Genomic DNA, 21606 nt, shown 5'->3' on the forward strand with positions numbered 1-21606 from the left:
TACAGTTTCCCTACCACACAGTGGAGCAGCGTATTAGGATGCTCTCAATTACACATCTGTAGAAGGCTGGGAGTATGATGTGCATAGTCCAGCTCTTTTCAGCCTCCTCAGAAAGGAAAGGCATTGCTGAGCTTTTTCAACGTGGGCGATGTGTCCATGAAAAGATTTGAGAGCTGTACACGCCCAGGAATTTGAAACTGATGCAAAGAGGGATGTGCGTGATGTGTGTTCTCCTGAAGTTGATAACCATCTCCTTTGTGTTGTTAACAACGAGGAAATGTCTGTCAGCCTGTCACCAGGCCTCAAGCTCTCTAGGCGGTCTCATTGTTGTTTATGAGCCCCAAGCAGTGTCGAGTCATCGATGAACTTAACAGTGTGATTGATTGCTTGGCTGTTTGGCCTTTTTGTGACAGGAAACAAATGTCCATATATTTTCTAAACTCAAACAGATTTTGATATGAGATACTGTACTGTTATCAGAAGTTTGTAAATTTTGAAGGATGTTTGGAAGCTGACGTTTTGAGAACAATTCCTGAGAAAGCTTTGACACCTGGAGGTACAGATGCTGATGATGCAACTGTTTGGCCTTTGAAATTATTGGGGATATTCTGGAGTCCACTGACAGAGAATTGGAGATGCAGTTTCTCTGAAAAAGATGGGCACAACAGTGGAGGAATATGAGAACCAGGGTGAGGGTTTTAAATTAGTATTATTGGACCAGGAGTTGTATAGATGATAAACACAAGAAATTCTGCAGATGTTGGCAATTCAAAGCAACACACACAATGAGGAACTCAGCAGGCCAGGCAGCATCTATGGAATGAGCAAGCAGTTGACATTTTGGGCCGAGACTCTTCTTCAGGATTGGAAGATGCCGGAATAAACTGGTGGGCAGAGTGGAAGTTCGATAGCCAGAAGGTGATAAGTGAAACCAGGTGGATGGGAAAAGTACAGGGCTGAAGAGGAGGGAATCTGAACGGAGAGGAGAGTGGACCATAGGAGAAAGGGAAGGAGGAGGAGCATCGGGGGAGATGATGGGCAGTTGAGAAAAGATAAGAGGCCAGAGTGGGAAATCGAAGAGGAGGGGGAGGGAAATTCTTATTCTGGAAGGAGAGATCGATATTCATGCCATCAGGCTGTAGGTTACAGAAATAGAATATGAAGTGTTTCTCCAACATGCTGAGGGTGGCTGCATCGTAGCACTAGGGGAGGTCATGGATCGACTTGTTAGAGTAGGAATGGGAATTAGAGTGTTGGGCCAATGGGAAGTTCCACATTTGGTGGATGGAGCAGAGTTGCTCCTGTCAGATTCCGTCATTTTTAGCTCTTTATCTTTCCCACCCACCTGGCTTCACCTATCATCTCTCGCTAATCCTCCTTCCCCTACCCCCACCATTTTATTCTGGCGTCCTCCTCCTTCCTTTCCAGTCCTGAAGAAGGGCCTCGGTCAGTTATGTCGACTGTTCATTCCATAGATGCTGTCTGACCTGCTCAGTTCCTCCAACATTTTGTGTGTGTCATTATCGATCCGTGGACACAGGTAACAAAGTTTTGGTTAGAGACTCATTTATGGAGGGTGGGAGGCCGTCACCTGGAGGTAGGTAAGACATAGATGAGAACCTTAGTAGCAATAAGTTGAGGTGAGGGAGTTTGGTGGGGGGGGGGTGGAGGTAATTTGGGTGATGGCGCAGATACATGGGTAAGAAAGACCCATTGGGACCATATACAGAATATGTCTCCAAACAATCGGAGTCATCCTCGCAGTTGCCAGTGAGATAGGAAACTATCTTTGAGTAAACATTTTACTCAATGTTTGCTAGAAAGAAACATGAACAGAACAATTGAGAATACGTTTTTGACAGGAAGCAAATGCACTGAGTTTCATGATCTGAATATTTAGTTCGGGAAAGCCTCTGCTCATTCCATTCTGATGTCTGGCAGTAATAAACTGGAGACAATGGGCTCAAAATAGGTACTAATGAGTTAAAGCTGGATGTTCTCTGAAAGCCAATGTCCATTCAAGGAGTGTTCTGCTTCGAAAATATTAGTTAACAAACTGAACTCAAAGAAGTGAAGTCAAATGGCGAATCAGTCCTCAGCTTAACATCACTCCTGAAGGGCAGCAACTGCTGCAGATCAGGAAACCCCTGTGGTTGGTTGGTAGTGATCTGGGTTTCATATGTAGGGATGTAGATTCAAATCTGCTTCAGAAACCTCAGTAGAAAACTTCCAGACTGAATCACCAGTGCAGCAATTGAAAAGTGGCAGACTGTCTGAAGTGCTGTCTTTTGAAGGCAGTACCCTGGTTATCTCATTCAGGTTAGCTTATAAGTGTTCATGGCACCCTTTTGAAGAGGGCAGTGTTTCATTATCTGAATATTTAGTTGGAGAAGGCCTCTGCTCATCCAGTTACCGCCACTTGTATTTTAAAAAAGCAGATTAGCTGTTCATTGTTAGAATCAGGGCCAAGTTTAATATCACCAGCATACGTCATGAAATTTGTTTTTGTACGGCAACAAATTTGTATTCCACTGAAATTTGTTAAGATTTGTATTTGCAGCTGTTTGCTCTTTGTCATTTGACTGTCATGTTTCATTTTGTGGAAAGCTCTTTGGGAGGTTGTGAAAGGAATGAAAATCTTTCTGTCATAGTGGAAGCTCTGGTCTATGGTTCGAAGCCAGGACATGACTTGTCTGACTTGCTTGTTTCTTCTTCAACGCTGGTAATTTTAAATGTGACAATCCTTGGCTGCAACGCCTGGTGTGCTGTGCTTGCTGGGTTTGACTGATCTGGTCCAATCCATCTGTGAGTTTAGTCATGTAGCTTCTGATATTTATGTCGATTCCAGTCATGAAACTTGAATTAGTGTAACTTTCCATTAACTTTACACATTGAAGACATCATGAACAGAGAAAAGATCCCGATTATAGTAGGAGGAACCAATTATTACATTGAATCGCTGCTATGGAAGGTGCTCGTGGACACAAAGGTATGAAGACGGCCATCACTCAGCTTCTTAGAGGCTGATCGATGATGGACGATGGGGTGGGGAGGTGCAAACGAAAACACCACACTAAATGTTATATGACACCAGAGAGAAAGGGGTATGTTAAGCTGTGCTATTGCTCATTGTTAAAAGATAGAGGGAGCAGTGGGTAAGTGACAAATACAAAGTCAAGCCAGTCAATCTCTGTAGGGAGGATAGCATATTGAGTATTGTTACACAAGAGCCAAATGGGATTATTGAGACACATGATTCTGATGTTTTCCACACATTCAGATACCATTTGGAAAATATACCATAATGATCCATTTTTAGGTTTCTTAGCAGTTCAAAAATTTAAATAGGATAAACATGCGAAAGTCTGCAGGTGCTGGAAATCCAAAGCAACACACACACAATGCTGGAGGAACTCAGCAGTTCGGAGTTTTGGGTCAAGACCCTTCTTCAGGACTCTGGAACTATGGGAGAACCAGAAAGCATAAAGTGGGCTCCTGGTACAAGGACTGGAAACAGTGTGATTAATGCCGATATGAGGTGATGGTAATGATTAACGCTGCTAAAGTCGTGAAAGTTTTAAAGTTTGAGAATTCTGAACACCGGCTCTTGATTGGTGTCCTCACTATGTGACATTTTCACCGTCTCCCTGCTGCTATTTGATTTCTGGGATTCATTTACTTGATGGGTTTAATTTGTACTGCTGTCTGTGCTGTAGGAAGGGACTGTTTGCTCTGCTGCAGATGGAGATTTTGTGACTTCATCTACCAAGAGGAAAGAAGAACTGGAAAAACTTGACTTCCAAGAGCTGTACACACGACTGGTTGAAGTGGATCCTGAAATGGCCGAAAAGTTACACCCACACGATAAGAGGAAAGTAGCAAGGTAGGCCAAATGTGAGTGGCATTTAACCACTTGTTTATCTGGTGGAATTTATATAGAATGAAAATATTTTAAAATTAGCTCAGTGTCCTTTTCTGATTCAGCAAAGGACATTTGTGTACAGTACTGTGCACGAGTCTTAGGCACATATACAGTGGCATGCAAAAGTTTGGGCACCCCGGTCAAAATTTCTGTTACTGTGAATAGCTTAGCGCGCACAGCCGCTCTGAAATGATATCGTATTTGTTAAGTAGGGGCCGTGCGCAATCCTGATTTGATGGAGACAGATGTGAGAAGCACAGAGAAACTTCTGAAATGCCTGCTTCGCTGCCGCTGCTACTGTGTGATCGAGAATCTCCAGAGGGGAAGGCCCCAAATCCTTGGCTTTGCCTATTGCCTCTTGCCGGGGCCGGGGTCGAAGCGCTCGGCAGAGATGGTGCTCGCTGCTCGGTGTTGGAGGGCTGGTCGGAGGCTCGAAGTTTTCGGATGGACTCAAGAGTCGGCTGTGGTCGGGTGCTTCCAGGGTGCTGCATCGGCAAGTTTGCGGCACTGGAGGTTCATGGCAGGGAGAGTTTTTTATCTTCCTTCTACCGTCTGCGTGAGATGATGGGACTTTTGAGAGACTTTGAGACTTTTTTTTTTACCGTGCCCATGATCTGTTCTTTATCAAATTACGGTATTGCTTTGCACTGTTGTAACTATATGTTATAATTATGTGGTTTTTGTCAGTTTTTTAGTCTTGATTTGTCTTGTTTCTGTGATATCATTCTGGAGGAACATTGTATCATATCTTAATGCATGCATTACTAAATGACAATAAAAGAGGACTGCGTGTCCTCATAATCTAATTTAATCTAATCTAAAAGATGAACTGATTTCCAAAAGGCATAAAGTTAAAGATTACACATTTCTTTAATATTTTAAGCAAGAAAACTTTTTTATTTCCATCTTTTACGGTTTCAAAATAACAAAAAAGGATAAGGGCCCAAAGCAAAAGTTTGGGCACCCTGCATGACAGTACTTAGTAACACCCCCTTTGGCAAGTATCACAGCTTGTAAACGGTTTTTGTAGCCAGCTAAGAGTCTTTCAATTCTTGTTTGGGGGATTTTCACCCATTCTTCCTTGCTTTAAAAGGCTTCTAGTTCTGTGAGATTCTTGGGCCGTCTTGCATGCACTGCTCTTTTGAGGTCTATCCACAGATTCTCGATGATGTTTAGGTCAGGGGACATGAGGGCCATGGCAAAACCTTCAGATTGCACCTCTTGAGGTAGTCCATTGTGGATCTTGAGGTGTGTTTAGGATCATTATCCTGTTGTAGAAGCCATCCTCTTTTCATCTTCGGCTTTTTTACAGACGGTGTGATGTTTGCTTTCAGAATTTGCTGGTATTTAATTGAATTCATTCTTCCCTCTGCGAGTAAATCTTCCCTGTGCCACTGGCTGCAACACAAACCCAGAGCACGATCGATCCATCCCCGTGCTTAACAGTTGGAGAGGTGTTCTTTTCATGAAATTTTGCACCCTTTTTTCTCCAAACGTACCTTTGCTCATTGCGGCCATAAAGTTCTATTTTAACTTCATCAGTCACAGGACTTGTTTCCAAAATGCATCAGGCTTGTTTAGATGTTCCTTTGAACACTTTGAAAATTTTGAATAGAACTTTGTATATTTACTCTCGAGGTTGTAGATTTGTAGTCCTTTTATTTTCTTTAAGCAATCCCAATCCCAGGCGAACACCACTTTGTCTTACAGACTTCCATTTATTTTAGCATGTATGAAGGAGAGATCATATTTAAATCTTTCCCTACAAATATGTAATTTGATCCATTGTGCATCCCACTGTCTTGCTTTCATTGAATTACGAGGTCTGTCCATGGATCAGAGCTGACGTGGAAAATGTACAACCGGTACACACCACCCCACAGCCATCCTGCACCTTTGAGATTTCAGTTCAGGTCGTACAGGTGGTTCAGAAGATCAACTCCACCAGGAAAATTACAGTCTATTGTTTGTAGTGATCGTTTAGCAGAAAAAGCTGTAATAATTGAAGTATATAGTGTTCTTTGTTTTATTTACCACCAACAAGCAGTCACTGAGTTTCACCAGAGCCATCTTAAACCGAAAGTTCCGGGGGATATAGATGAAAGAAGCCATCTTTTGGATGATTCATAATGTAGGGGAGATATAAATATGTGGCACATTATGCTGTTAGGTGCTCTGATATTGTCATTTATTCTTTCATTCTTCAGCCGTTCTTTCTGGTTGAGTGGAGTACAGTGATAGGTCTGTGGGTCTCTGCTGAAGGCCTGACATGAAAAAGGCAGAAAAATGTTTCCTGAATCTTCCAAATTTAGTGTTCGGGGCATTCCAAATGTTTCTGTGGCATCACCTTGCATGGTTTCTGTGAGAATGAGTTGGTGCTTAGAATAGGGAAATGATAGGTATTGGAAGGACTTTGGGGGTAATGATTACCTGCGTGAGTGTGAGTGAGTGGTTTCTGAGGAATCTTGGCTATGATTGTTACAGGCAATACAAGTGCAGAGTGCTTCCCAGTGCTACAGCTCACATTTTCACTGTGGAGTTCTGAGTGTCCATTAGTGAGAATAACACAGTGGCTGCTCCTGCAGTTCAGCCTTCAGGAAGGCCTTCTGGGCTCCCTAGTGCAAAGACTTCCTTCTCCCCTCCACCGTCTCTCCATTCTCAATTAAAACAGTGGTGATAACGGAGGGTGTGGGCACTCACTCTCCTATATTACCTCCAGCTAGAAAATCATAGATATGTCTAACAATTCCGAGGCTCATGGAAATATGGAGGTCTGATGTCAGCACGCATAGTAGGTGCCCTCAATTGCTAATTAGTTGTTCAGGCTTTCAGTCCTCTAACTTTAACTAGGCAAGCTATCTGAGCCAGACTCATTTTAAAAGCAGAGTCTGTGAATATTTCTGTAAGACTAAGGTGCTGTATATTGTGAACCTGGTGCTGACGAGTTACTGTAAGCTGCTACATGGAAGTTAATGCATTATTACTTTGCACAGTGGCTGAGGACTTGCCTTCAGCTCACTCTTTCCAGTCACACGGGGTCAGTGGACACTGTCCGCTTCATGCAGCCTAGTTACGGTCACTGCCATTTGTCGGCTAAAGAAAGTGTTGGATTTGTGGTGGAGAAGCTGGCATTTGTGTTGAAGTTCCTGTGTGCTCCATTTAGCCTATCAACGTAATAATTTCTTTCTACTTTGTCAGATGGGATTTGCCACAGGATAGAGCCCTCCACACTTAATTATGTAAGTTATAGGATTCTCCTTGAAATCTCGTGTACTTTTGTTTGTGACACTGAGCACTGGACTCCATGGCTGGTGAAGTGGTTTTAACCCTTGGTGGTTATAAAAGGCTACATGTTTGTTGTTGTAGACTGACTATCAGTATTTGGCTAACACAAACTTTCCTTAAACAGGAGCTTGCAGATCTATGAGGAGACTGGAATTCCCCACAGCAAGCTTCTCCTGCAACAGCGGGAAGAAGAGGGTGGAGGTCCCCTCGGTGGTGCCTTGCGGTTTCCACAGCCCTGTATTTTTTGGTTACATGCTGACCTTCCAGGTAAGAGGAGGTGTGAATAAACAAAAATATTGGATCTCATTCGTGTTATGAGTCGCACTCTAATAACTTCTCAAATTCCCTCAGCAGTGGGTATGGATAGGAGCTTCTCAATCGCATACTGTTATTTTAGTAACGTGAGCTTTAGCTGTGGAGGTGACCAAGCTTCGTATTCAAGTCAGCTGCTTACGTTGCAATTTGAAACTCTTCATGGATGGTACCCAAGGTCAGGATTAAACCTGGTTCCTTGCAACTGTGATGCAGCTGAAGCACAACCTCCCAATATTCTGCTTTCAATTCTGCTAGCAGTAAACAAAAACATTGTTTGCTTGACTGATTACTTGGTTCACTGCCCACTAGCCTTTGGTAAATCATGTGTAGAGAATACCTAGACCCCTCTGAATTTCAGAGCTTGGCAATTTCTCATGACTTGGATATTCTGCTTTTTTTTATTATTCCTACCACAGCAGGAAAGTTCCCACAACTGGTGCAGCAGAGTTATTGTATGCGCAGTTTCTCCCATCTCAGCCACTGAAGCTTGTAGCTCCTCCCAAGTTGTCATTGGTCTCTTGGTGGCCTCACTCATTGGTCCGTTTCTCGCACGGTCACTCAGTTTTTGAGGACAGCCTGCTCTAGGCAGATATACAGCTGTGCCATATTCTTTCCATTTCTTGATGATTGACTTGGTTGTACCCCAACGGATATTCAGTGACTTGGAAATTTTTTTGTGTCCTTTTCCTGACTTGTGCTTTTCAATAACTTTTTGTGGAGTTGTTTAGAGTGTTCTTTTGTCTTCATGGTGTAGTTTTTGACTCACTATTAGTTGGACCTTTTAGATACAGGTGTATTTTTACTGCAATCAATTGAAACACCCTAACTGAACACAGGTCTCCAGAATCATCTCTATTTTACTGATTATGTGACTTCTAAAGCCAGTTGGCTGCACCAGTGATGATTTGGTGTGTCATATTAAGGGGGCTGAATACTTAATGTAATCAATTACTTTGAGTTTTATATTTGTAAGTTAGATCATTTTGTGGAGATCTGTTTTCACTTTGACTCTTCCTGAGTCTTTTCCTGTTGATCAGTGTCAAAAAAGCCAAATTAAATCCACTGATTCAATGCTGTAAAGCAATAAAGCATGAAAACTTCTGGGGTGGGGGGGTGAATACTTTTAAATGACGTTGCATGTATTTTGACGATAAATTTACAAACGTTTGTACTTTGAGCATTCATTCCATCCACTTTTTATTTGCTCTTGAATCAGCAATATCTGTGAGTGGTAAGTTTTTGTTAATATTGGTGAACATTTAGGAGAGATGTTTTGAAGGAAGTATTATGTTTATTGTTTATCGATACTAAAATTTCCTTGCACCACGAGTTTACTCTTGTCTAACAGCATAGTGTTGTGTATGTGTACTACCTAGGTTAACACCGATTGTGAGAATAATCAACAGTATTAGTACAGTCAGGCACACAATGATTCTGTATTTAATTTAATATGTGTTTTACTCAACCTCCTGCAGTTCTACAAGGGGGTGAATACTTTTTACAATTAATCCTAGTATCATGACTCTAAGAGATTATTACTTTCCATCTATTATCTCCATTGGCTATTAGCTCCTGCCCATTTACTATGATTTGTGTCATTAACTGTTAAGAAGGTGCACAGGGTTATAGAGTCAGCCATCTCCACTACGGGCACAACCCTGCCAGCAAGGGTATCTTCAACAAGGCAGTGTCTGTCATTAGCATCCAGGACATGCCCTCTTCTCCTTACTACCATCAGGAAGGAGGCACAGGAGCTTGAACACTCAAACTCAAGGATTCAGGAATTTCTGAATGATCCATGCACACTACTTTGTTTCCTTTATCCACTATTTAGTTATTCTTGTCATTCATGAATTGTTACGTCTTTGCACTTGCCACCACAAAGCAACACATTTCTCATCATATGTTAGTGATGATAAATCTGACTCTGATATGCTCAAAGAGTTTTCAGTTTTGCCCTTTCACCATTTTTCTTGCTCTGGCTCTAATTGAATTACACACTCAATACTCTGATCATTACTATCTATTTTGCTGTCTGCTTCATCTTCTTGTTCTTTAATTTTCCCTTGCAGTACCCTACCTCTGTAGCTATTTGTGTGTAGTTTATAGTGTGTATAAAACCATGAATAGTTCATCTGTTTGGAAATTGGTCCCACCTAATTCAACTGCACCACATTCCAATAGCTCCCACTTTCCCCTGTATTGGTGCGAGGGTTTCATGAATTAGCACCCATTTCTCAGACAGTAATCTTTGAAACACTTATCCAACTCTCTGATCTTGTTGCCCCTTTGCTAAATTGCACATGAACCCAGGCTCAGAGATGATTGCACTTTTAGTTGTGTTTCTTCATTTGGACCCTGCTTGCTCATACTCCTTTAGCAGCACCACCCTCTTTACCCTTTCCCACATAGTACTAAATCATTTTGTGTGCCTATTCTAACCTCTTGTCCAGCTCAAGGGTTGATGCTATTAACTGGTATCAGAAAGGCAACAAGGCCTTTAAGACTATTCCTACATGACTACCATGTGCCTTTTCACACTCCCACCTTGAATGATCCTCCTACCATGAAGCTATTGGGATCCAATTTGACTTTCCTGCAGCCTTTTGTTCTTGTTCGCTCAGTGTGGGATCTCTGGCTCTTCCTGCACTAAATTCAGGATCCCCAATCTTTGTTTTACTTGAAGTCACTCACCTGTCCCTCTTGACCTTAAATTCTGCACTACTTGTTCTCAGGCTTGTGACTGCCTCTTGGAACAAGATATTCTACTAACGTTTTTCCACCCTGTTACTATCAATGCTTCTGAATCTTGAATCACACCCTATCAATTCCTGAGCTGAAGTTTCTCAAGTTGAAGGTGCTGTCTGTGGATGATAGAAGCTTCCATCAGCTCCCATTATTGACAATGTGACACATCACTGCCCTAATTCAGTGCTCCATTTGTAAAGCTGCACTGTTTCTCACAAAATTCCACAGTATTGTGTTCCTTTCAATGTACAAAAAAACTCAGCAAAACCTCTATTTATTTCCTGGACCCACCCATTCTGCATCAGTTAACTACCATTAACTTGGTATATATAATTACCCAGCAGACTTTACAACTTTATTCTTGTGGAATGCTGCAAGTGAAAACTATAAGCCAAACTAATATTTGAATTAAATTGAACAAATATTTGAAATAAAATTACCTCTTTTCACTAAATTCCTCACTGCACAAAATGCAAAGGAGTAGTGTAAATAAGAATAGTGTAAAGTTATTTAATAGAAGAAAGTAATAATTACAAGTGGTGAAAATTGTGCCCAAGGGGAAGCCAAGCAAGAAATTGTGTCCAAGTTGCAGAATCACCTACCTCATGATGCTACCCAACGATGCTAATGATGCTGTCCTTTGATCAGTCCCAGTCAGCTTAAAAACATCTAACACTGTCAACTTTCTTTTTTGAAATGTTTGAAACTTCAAACCTAATCCTGGTTAGATCCACCTGTCCCTTTCAGCCAGTGAATTCTGTATTGCAGGCTTGTAATTGGGTGGTCAATGACTTGTTAAGGAGATTGGAGACACAGCTATGCTTCACAGGAGTACATCTGCTGAGTGTTGCATAATTTGAGGGTGCTGGGGACAGGACAGTGAGTGAATGGAAGACTTAGTTGAGAGAATGGCCTTGATAGACAAATATACATGTCTGTGTGAATTCTCTGGATCTGAGCCGAGTGATGAGCATGGAAAGAAGTAGATGATGGTTGGATGTTGAAGTTGAAGAAGTTGGACGTTCCTATTTCTGAGCATTAAGAGGACATGAAGTTGAGAAATTGGAACATTTGAGATAGAAATTTTGATTTCAGAGTTTGAGATGCTGAAGTGTAGATGTGTCTGTCTCAATCTGGAGTTAGTTGTGGTTAGTATGTACTGAGAAATTAAACATTTCACTCGTTAACCTCAGGTAGTCATGGCTGGTCAGTGATGTGTCACACACACCTTCAGTAAGTGGGAATGCTGTACGCAGTATGCCCTGCATCTTTAGGATGTTCAGCCGAGGAATTAATAGGCTGCAGTTTGCGATTCACACTCATTGACGCACCAGGGAGGAGAAAAGACTGAGAGATGCAAATTAATGTCATTTAGTGTTGGAAAACTGTTAACTCTTGGATGTCTTTTGTCTAGTTCTGGACGAGCGTTTGGACCACCGAGTTGACGAGATGCTTGCTGCTGGTCTTCTGGAAGAACTGAATAGTTTTCATAAACAGTACAACCAACAGAAAATAGCCAAGAACAGGTCAGATGTTGTCCTCTCATGGATATAATTAAGTAGCAAATTTATCCTATTGGGAAGTCAGACAGAAAGTTTTTAGAATCTTAGTGAATCATTCAGGCCCTTCATCACATCACGTTCAAGCCAGCCATAGGTACTAGTAGTTGGGTGCTGATGCTTTTGTGATCGGAAGTCAAGAATGAGGCATAAAACTTATTTCCAGACATTTTATTAAGTGTTACATAAACAAAGGAAAAAGTAGTCCTGGTCATCTCGTACTCAAACTAGAGGTAACTAGTGATAACAATTAACCTATAAGATAGCCTGATTCAAATGGTGTGACAGCTGCTGCTGAAAACTAAGAAGTTTCTACAGAAATGCAGACGCAACTGTAGCATATTACTGAAAAAACTCCACTGGATATGGGTGATTATATAAAATTACAAGCAAGCCTTAAGCTACAAGAAAAGTAACATTCTAACTCCAATCCAATACAATATACACTAATTCTGTGTACCAACGTTCCCCTCTTTGCAATGGGAATTCGGGTGCATTCAGATGCTTATTAATTGCTGTAAGAGTACCCGCCTCCACCACCCACTCAGGCAGTGTATTCCAGAAACCATCCACCCTGTCAGTGAAAAAGTTATTCTTCAAATCCACTCTTGCCCATTAACCTAAACTTTCACCCTGTAGTTTTAGAGACCTGTCTTATGAGGAAAGGTTTTTTACTGTCTGCCCTACAATAATTTTGTATACCTTTATCTGGTTGTTGCTTTTTGTCCTTTGTTCCAAGGGAAACATATTTAATTGGTCCAGTCTCTCCTCACAACTGAAATACTCAATCCTAGGTTACATCTTGATGGTTTATCTCTTCACCCTTTTGGTGAAATTATATCCTTCTTATAGCTACAACAAGAAACCACAACAGTACAGTACTTGTGGCTGAACTGATATTTTACAAAGTTGTGCCAGAACCTCCCTGTCCCATATTCTGTGCCTGGCTAATAAATGCAATTATTCTCTAGCTTTGAAAAAATTTTTTAAAAGTGCTGAAAATACTCTGGTCAGAGAAACAGTTAATATTCTTCGTCAGAACTGGGAGGGAGACAAAAGAAGCTAATTAAGTTGCAAGGAGACAAGGGAAGGGAAATTGCTCTGATGGCTTAGAACTGGGGTGACCTAGGGATAAGCTGTAAACAAGTTGATCTGGCCACTGAGTTAATGGGAGCAGTTACAGTGAGAATGTAAAAAAAAATGCAGAAGGTAGGAAATACAAAGCTGGAGGCTATGCTTTGATGGAGAGTTGGGGAGGGGGAGATCGGGGCAAAAACAAACATGCTGAGCTAGTACCACAGATGGATGACTGATACAGAGAAATCAAGTTATCCGAACTTGTAAAATTAAATGTTGAGTCTAGAAGGCTGCAACATGCTCAGATGGAGGATGAGGTGCTGCTCTTCAAATTTGTGTTGAGACTTGTAGCAATACCAGAGACTGCAGACTGAGGTGACAGTGAAATGGAGAATTAAGATGGTAGACAACAGGAAGCTTCAGGGTCATCCTGCAGACCGAACGTGCAAAATGGTTCCCTAATGTTTTAGTTGTTTTTTTTCCAGTGTAGAGGAGACCACATTGTGAAGTATGCTGTGTTGGAGGATATGCAGATGAATCGCTGCTTCACCTGGAAAGACTGCGTGGGGCCCTGGGTGGTGGGAAGGGAAAAGGTGAAAGAAAGTGTTGCGTTGCCTGTGGTTGCAAAGTAATGTGCTGTAAAAAGGGGTGGTGAGTGGGAATGGAGGAGTGGACCAGGGTGTTGTGATGGGAATTGTTTCTCTGAAATCCTGAAAGGGAAGAGGAAGATGTGTCTGGAATCTCCTTGGAATTGCAGAGAATGGTCTGTCGAATGGAGAGGCTGGTTGGGTGGAAGGAGAGGACCAGTGTAATTGTATCACTGTTGAAGAGCAGAGACATGAGAAATGGATAAGACGCGATCAAGAGTGTTGTTAAAGGAAGAGGAGAAGCCACAGGAAGAAAGAAGGTATTTTAGAGGCACTTGTATGGAAGGTTTCATCTTCAGAGCAAATATGACAAAGGTAGAGTCCTGTCAGGAGTCGAGTGGGATGAAAATAGATGTGGGAGCTGTAGGCTTGTGATGGATGTTAGTGGTTTGGCTTTCACCAGAGATGAAGGCAGGGAGATAGCCAGACTTCAATTCTCCTTCAGGTTTTCACCCTGCCTTCACCTCATGGTCCGTCAAATTCTACCCTCCCTTTAGTGGATCTTTTTGTCTCTCTTTGGCCTACCCAAAGTGTGCTACAGCAAGACGTCCTGTTGTCTGCAGCAAGCTATTCATTCTTTTCAAATAGTCAAATTCTGATAGAACGTGTGTAGGGTAAATGATAGGGACCCTCGGAGTATTTATGTACAGAAAGACTGAGGTGCAAGTCCATGGCTCCTGAAAGTATGGTCACAGGTGGATGATGTAGAGAAAACGGTTCGGTATGTTTGCCTTCCAAGGATTGGTCTGTCATGTTGCATAGCAGCTGTTTAAAATATTAGTTAGACCTCACCCGTCTTATTGTGTATAGTTCTGATCTCCACACTGCAGGAAGGATGTGGTAGCAATGGAGATTTGGCAGTATGTTGCCTGAAATGGTAGTCCCTCTTTAGAAGGAGCGTTAAGCCTCTTTTGAATTGTGAAGGTCATTCGTAACTAGTCTCCCCTAGGTCTCTATTTCTAGAAAGCACAGGTTTATTGTGAGAGGGAAACATTTAAAGAGGATTGAGGGGTAATTTTCCTGGGAACGGGTACCTGAGGAGCTGGTGGAGACAGATGTATTTACGGTGCTTAAAAGGTGTTTGGATAAATACTTCCAAAGGAAAAGGTATAGGAGATGAAATAACAGATCTGTTTCTGTGCTTTGTGATTCTATGTAATATTTGATCATATTTCAAAAGATGTTACCCCAATAATGACATAAAGTAATCCTTTGCCCTAAGGGCATGTTATTGTAATTGTTCGCAGTATTGTATTTGGTTACCCATTTCATCATGCCTTTCCTTTTAAATCTATTTGCTGACAAGTCCTCCCTTAAGGTGATGGTGAACTGCTGCCTTATATTGCACACGCTTTTGATGCAACTGAGTGGCTTGTAAAGCATGTATCGGCCTGGTGTGTAAAGGGAACTGCTTCTTCGCTAGTTTGGATTTTTAACAGATAGTATTATGTTCAGCATTAATGAAAACATTTTTTAAATATTTTGAATTGGAGAAAAGATTATTTGCTTCATAAGATGTAGGAGCAGGATTAGGCTATTCAGCCCATCAACTTTTCTCCAGCATTCAATCATGGCTGACTTATGATCCCTCTCAACCCTGTTCTCTTGCCTTCTTCCCATAACCTTTGATGCCCTTACTAATCGAGAACCTATTCAACTCCACTCTACTCAATGACTTGGCTACCACAGCTGCCCTTGGCAATGAATTCCACAGGTTCACCACCATTTGGCTAAAGAAAATCCTCTACATCTGTTCTAAAGAGACTTCCTTCTGTTCTGAGGCTGTGCCCATGGTTCTGGAGTCCCCTAATATATCAAACATCCTTTCTATCTAGGCCTTTCAATATTTAATAAGTATCAATGTGATTTCTCCTTCATTCTTCTAAACTCTAGTGAATACAGACTCAGAGCTGCTCAACATTAACCCTTTCTTTCCTGGAATAATTAATATAAACCCCCTCTGGGCTTTCTCCAATGCCAGCACAGCCTTTCTGAGAAAAGGGGCCCAAAAACTGCTCCCAATACTCCCCAAGTGTGGTCTGACCAATGCCTTATAAAGCCTCAGCATTGCACCCTTGCTTTCATATTCTAGTCCGTTTGAAATGAATGCTAACATCAGAATCAAGTTTATAATCACTGGCATGTGACGTGAAATTTGTTAACTCATTGCATTTGCCTTCCTTACCACCGTCTCAACCTGCTAGTTAACCTTTAGAGAATCCTACTCGAGGTCTCCCAAGTCCATTTGCGCCTCTGATTCCTGAATTTTCTCCCTGTTTGGAAAATGGTCTACACCTTTATTCCTTTTACCCGAAGTGCATGACCATACACTTTCCTGCACCGTATTTCATCTGCCACTTCTTTGCCCTTTCTCCTAATCTCTCAAGACTTAGAAGTCTAGGTCCTTATGCTTCCTCAACACTACGTGCCCCTGCACCTATCTTTACCCTCAGATTTGTCACCCTTCTATTAAATGCATCTCCTTGATTCACTTCAGCTGCTCATTTGTTTCACACCTTCACCAATCTTGAAGTAAGGAAGCTTCTCATGAATTCCAAGTTTCGCTTCATGGTGACCTGGATTGATATCTTCTGGTAATGTTTTCCGCATAGTTTTGAGTTGAGAGTTAAAGGGCAGAAGTTTAGGGGTAACATGAGGGGGAACTTCTTTACTCAAAGAGTGGTAGCTGTGTGGAACGAGCTTCCAGCAGAAGTGGTTGAGGCAAGTTCGATGTTGTCATTTAAAGTTAAATTGAATAGATATATGGACAGGAAAGGAATAGAGGGTTATGGGCTGAGTGCACGTTGGTGGGACTAGGTGAGAGTAAGAGTTCGGCACGGACTAGAAGGGCCGAGATGGCCTGTTTGCATGCTGTAATTGTTATATGGTTATATGGTTGTTATATGGTTATACATATCTTGTAGCATCTCTTCTGTGTACATTCCATGAAAAACGATTGAAGTTTAAAGATCTTTATTTGGTCAACACTGGAGAGGCCAAGTCAGACATTTATCAATAACCTCAAATCCCTCCAATGTTTTGTCAGGTAGCCAAATGCTGCCTCCTGGATCATCCACATTAAAATGCAGTTTCTCTACATCAGCTCACCCATACCAGATCTCAATCCAATCATATTTGGTTAGTCTGTTCAGTTAATACCATCTGCAAGCAGAGCAAACTCTGCTTCTGTTCAGAGATCGGATGGGTTAGCCACATGATGATTGGCATCAGCATCATTACTGAGGTGGTAGCAGTCTTATTGTGTCTGCAATCAGCAAAGATTTCAGTGCCAATCTTCCCACCACAGTAGTTGACTCCTTGTCATGTTGTCTTTACATTTATAACCTTTTTCCTATAGCCATGTAAAATTTCTTTGTTCCTTCTTAACCTCCGAATTCATTGCTTGTGTGAAAGAAAGCTGCACCATAATTGAGTTACGTCCATACAACAATTGTTGCCATAAATGAATTTAATTAAAAAAAATAGTTTTGCAACCTCTTTCATGGTCTCCAAGCATGTGAATGTTATTGGTTGTCACTGTGTTACACCATTGGACAAGAAAGATCTCAATTAAGCACAGCAAGCTCTCACATACACAATGATTGCTGCCAATTTATTGGTTACCTTTAGTGATGCTGTTTGAAGAATAATAGTTACCTTAAATACTGGAGATCGTATCTCTTTGAAACTTTATTGGACCTAATTGAAAGAGATATTGGCCTTAATTTATTATCCCTTCTGTAAAGTGGCCTTGCTTGTATTGTAACAAACTTCCAAATAGTTTTATGTAATTTTTTGTGAAGCAGATTCAATTTCACAATATCTCATCATTGGTGCCTTTACTTTTATGGCCCCCACTTTCATTTTTTGGGTAAAGGTTATGGTGAAATACTGTAGCAGCTTTGTCGTTCACTGATTCTAAAGCAACATGATTTTGGGAGGACATTTTTACATGATTCTAAAGCAACACCATCCTCTGGTAAGCTGATATCCTGTACAGCTGGCCTCACTAGAATTCCAAAATGGACCATTCTTTTTACATCCTGAAATGCTTTCGTCTATGTCAGAGTGACAGATGTATCCCCTCAGCATAGACAAAGTGCTCCACCCATGAGATGTCATAGGATTCGTGTAGGTGTCGAATCATTCATTCCATTTTGTCCTTTGTTTTCATTAATTGGTGATGTGTGTTTATTCTTTTCCTTACATTGGGATGCAGCCAGGACTATCAGCATGGCATTTTCCAATCGATTGGATTCAAAGAATTCCATGAATATCTGATCTCGGAAACTACCTCCAATGAAATAAGGGAAAAGCTACTGACCCAAGGTACATTCCTGTGCTTGTGTATTGAAAGAGTAATGTTCAGCTACACTTGGCAAAGCAGTGCATGAGAGCTCCCTTCTGGGTGTATGAGGGAAATAGAGATACTTAACAAGCAGCGAATGTAGCAACAAAGCTCCACCAAAGCCAGATACACAAGTGCTCATACGTATCAGGAAGTTTCTGCTGAGCTCCTAGGCAAAATGGGTATCTTTGCCTCTGGCAAATAAGATCAATTAATCTGCAGTGTATGTAATGTTTCACCTTTTGAAACGTAAGCTTCCGTAACAAAATTAGCAATTATTACCCTTCCCAAATTGTTGTTATGTGAACCTTTGGACCACAGCAATCCTCTGGTTAAGAACTCCCATTGCATTGTTGGCTAGTGAGTTCCATGGGATGAAGTTCAGACTCCTATTCTGAATATAAGAATGTCAGAAATGGAGCAGGAGTAGGCCATCTGGTTACTCCAAATTGATTTTTTTTCCTCAGCTCTGTTTTCCAGTCCTTCCCCCATGTCCACTACTACTACTACTACGTCGACTCAGGCCTAGGGGGCCGGCGTTGGGCACGATGACGGACTCTCCACTTCTCCCTCTCCCTCATCAGTGTGATCAGTTCATCTACATTAGCCGCGCCGCTGTCTTCTTGGAGCGTGTTGACCGTAGTCTTGGGAGGGCGCCCAGGGTTCATCCTCTCGTGCTTGGGCTCCCATATGATGACTAGGCTAGCAGATAGCTCGGGGTGGCGCAGACAGTGCCCCGTTAGTTGCAGTCTTCTCACCTCGATTTTAGCGGAGAGCATCGGTAGGTCCCTTGATGCCCTTTGTGTTTGGAACGCGATTAATCTGTCCTTTGAGTAAGGATAACTTAGCCATAGCTCTCTAGAGTAGAGAATACCCCTCTGATGGAAGATATTTCTCCTTGTTTAAGTCATAATAGCTTACTTTTTATTCTAAAATTATTCCCGCCTCATCTTAGACTCATCAGCCAAGGCAAGCATCCTCCCTGCATTACTATTATGTCAAAACGTACAAAACGACGGAGTAACACAGCAAATCAGGCAACAGAGGAATACTCAGTCGACATTTCGGGCCAAGGCCTTTCATCAGCACTGGAAAGGAGAGGGGAGGAAGCCAGATTAAGGTGGTGGGAGGAGTGGAAGGAGTGCAAGCTGGCAGGGGATATGTGAAACCAGGTGAGGTGGGGAAGGGAATGATGTGAGAGGCTGGGAGGTGATGGACGGAAGAGGTAAAGGATTGAGGAGAGTGGACCATGGAAGAAAGGAAAGGAGCAGGAACACCCGGGGCCCCTCCTCATCTGAGCTGTCTTTGACTGATACTGTTGGAGTGGTGAGTGGTTTTAATCATTTACATGTTGTCTCACTCCTGGCAGGAATCACAGCACTGAAACAAGTCGCAAAGCGTTATGCCAGAAAACAAAACAAGTGGGTCCGGAATCGCTTCCTGAAAAGTAAGTAACGGAATGTTTGAGGAAGAAATATGGGGACCAAATATGTTTTCTTAAACATCAAGTATGCCTGAACACTTCTGTGAAGCTCTATATCACAACATCCCTGTTTAAAACCTGCTCAAGTATCTCGGCTTCATCCGAATGTCACTGCTTCGTGGGGTTCTGGAAACCTATTCAATAGTAACTTTGTGAAGGAAATTTTAAGATTAAATATGAATAATCTGTAAAACTGTGGGGAGCAGTAAATGGTTGGGATGAATTGAATATGTCAGTCAAAGAGCCAGCACAAGCCATAACTCAGAATAAATCAGGTTTAAGTCGTTTTTGTTGTTTTTTTGGCAGCAGAACACTGGAATACAGAATAATAAAAACTATACAGTGCATTGAAAAAATATTCAGCCCCTAACCCTTTGTTCACGTAAGTGAATATTACAACCAGGGATATTGATCTATTTAACTGAGAATTGTTATTTATGTTTTTTTTTCACCTTGAGCCCAAAAGACGGGGAAAATTGGAAAGCATGAAAAACTAAAAATTCAAAATATGAAATATCAGCAGTTCAAAAGTATTTATTTATCTATGCTCAGCATTTGAACCACCTCTCTCACAGCTTTTACAGCCAGGAGTCTTTTTGGATAAGTCTCTATTAGCTTTGCAAAATGTGATGGAGCAAGTTTTGCCCACTCCTCTTTGTAAGGTTGCTCAAGCTGTGCCATGTTAATTGGGAGGCAGCAGTGGACAGCAATCTTGTGGGCTTGCCGAGAGATATTTGATTGGGTTGAGGTCAGGACTCTGACTGGATCAATTTTCTTCATTTGATACCACTTCACCTTTGCTCTGGCAGTGTGCTTAGGGTTGTTATCCTGCTGAAAGGTGAACTTCCTCTCCAGTTTAAGCTTTCTGGCAGAAGCTAGCAGTTTTTATCCAGGATCTCTCTGTATTTAGCAGCATTCATCTTCCCATCAACCAGATTTCCAGTTCCTGCTGCTGAAAAGAGTCCCCATAAGGTGATGCTACGGCCACCATACTTTACAATAGAGATGGTATTACCTGGCTGATGATTTACGCCACACGTACCACTTAGTGTTGAGGCCAAAAATTTCCACTTTAGTCTCATCTGACCTCAAGACCTTCTTCCACATCTTTACAGTAATGCTTTGCTAAGTCTTTACGGGCAATAATATACTTTTTTTTTCCCTGATATCTCTAAGGTACTACAATCTTGCTGTGAGGTCTTGTATTTTCCAGATAATTTTACTTTCCCAGCAGGATAGTTGAGAGTCGAGATTTAAAGTCTTTGCGTTTCACTTGTGCCTGTAGACCGCTGCACCTTCCCTGCCTCCGTTTTCTTAAAGGGGAGAGGCACTCCTGACCCAAGTCTGCCATTTGGGGTCTGTTGATTTTGAGTTTTGATGGATTTTTTTTTAAGTCTTAAATGTTTCCTGAAGTAGCCATGGCTGTGACTGTGGACTTCAGCTGTAGTAGTCCTAAACAAAGCTATTTGATGATTCCCATGGGAGCTACATGCAAAGCTTTGCCGCTTATCAGCAGTATCTTAATCTTAACTCATGTAATTGGGAAAAGAGATTTTACTCATAGATGCAAACAACAGGAATTCTGCGGATGCTGGAAATTCAAGCAACACACATAAAAGTTGCTGGTGAACGCAGCAGGCCAGGCAGCATCTCTAGGAAGAGGTGCAGTTGACGTTTCAGGCCGAGACCCTTCGTCAGGACTCGGAAATTCAAGCAACACACATAAAAGTTGCTGGTGAACGCAGCAGGCCAGGCAGCATCTCTAGGAAGAGGTGCAGTTGACGTTTCAGGCCGAGACCCTTCGTCAGGACTCGGAAATTCAAGCAACACACATCAAAGTTGCTGGTGAACACAGCAGGCCAGGCAGCATCTCTAGGAAGAGGTGCAGTCGATGTTTCAGTCCTGACGAAGGGTCTCGGCCTGAAACGTCGACTGCACCTCTTCCTAGAGATGCTGCCTGGCCTGCTGCGTTCACCAGCAACTTTTATGTGTGTTACTCATAGATGTGCTGGTTTGTCACTGTCACGTGCTGAGATACGGAGAAGAACTTAGTTTTGTGAGTCAGACATAGAGATCATTTCAAAGTAAGTTCATAGTACAGGGGAAAAGCAATAATGAAGTGCAGATTATGGTGTTACAGTTACTGCCACAGAGAAAATGCAGCGTAGGTAGACAATAAGATGCAGGAGCCATGATGAGGTAGATTGTGAGCTGAAGAGTTC

At 41.9% G+C, this 21606-nt stretch overlaps 1 protein-coding gene across 1 annotated transcript in view; it reads left to right on the forward strand.

Annotated features, from left to right (window-relative positions):
- trit1 (tRNA isopentenyltransferase 1) overlaps nucleotides 1-21606 on the forward strand; it is a 44285-nt gene that overhangs the window by 2003 nt on the left and 20676 nt on the right. The window contains exons 3-8 of the mRNA XM_072247135.1: nucleotides 2891-2989; nucleotides 3717-3883; nucleotides 7332-7474; nucleotides 11685-11796; nucleotides 17773-17882; nucleotides 19271-19348. Coding sequence (XP_072103236.1) covers nucleotides 2891-2989; nucleotides 3717-3883; nucleotides 7332-7474; nucleotides 11685-11796; nucleotides 17773-17882; nucleotides 19271-19348 — 709 coding nt within the window. The remainder of the gene's footprint in view (nucleotides 1-2890; nucleotides 2990-3716; nucleotides 3884-7331; nucleotides 7475-11684; nucleotides 11797-17772; nucleotides 17883-19270; nucleotides 19349-21606) is intronic.

Source organism: Mobula birostris, chromosome 30 (assembly GCF_030028105.1).
Source record: "Mobula birostris isolate sMobBir1 chromosome 30, sMobBir1.hap1, whole genome shotgun sequence".
Classification (NCBI taxonomy): Eukaryota; Metazoa; Chordata; class Chondrichthyes; order Myliobatiformes; family Myliobatidae; genus Mobula; species Mobula birostris.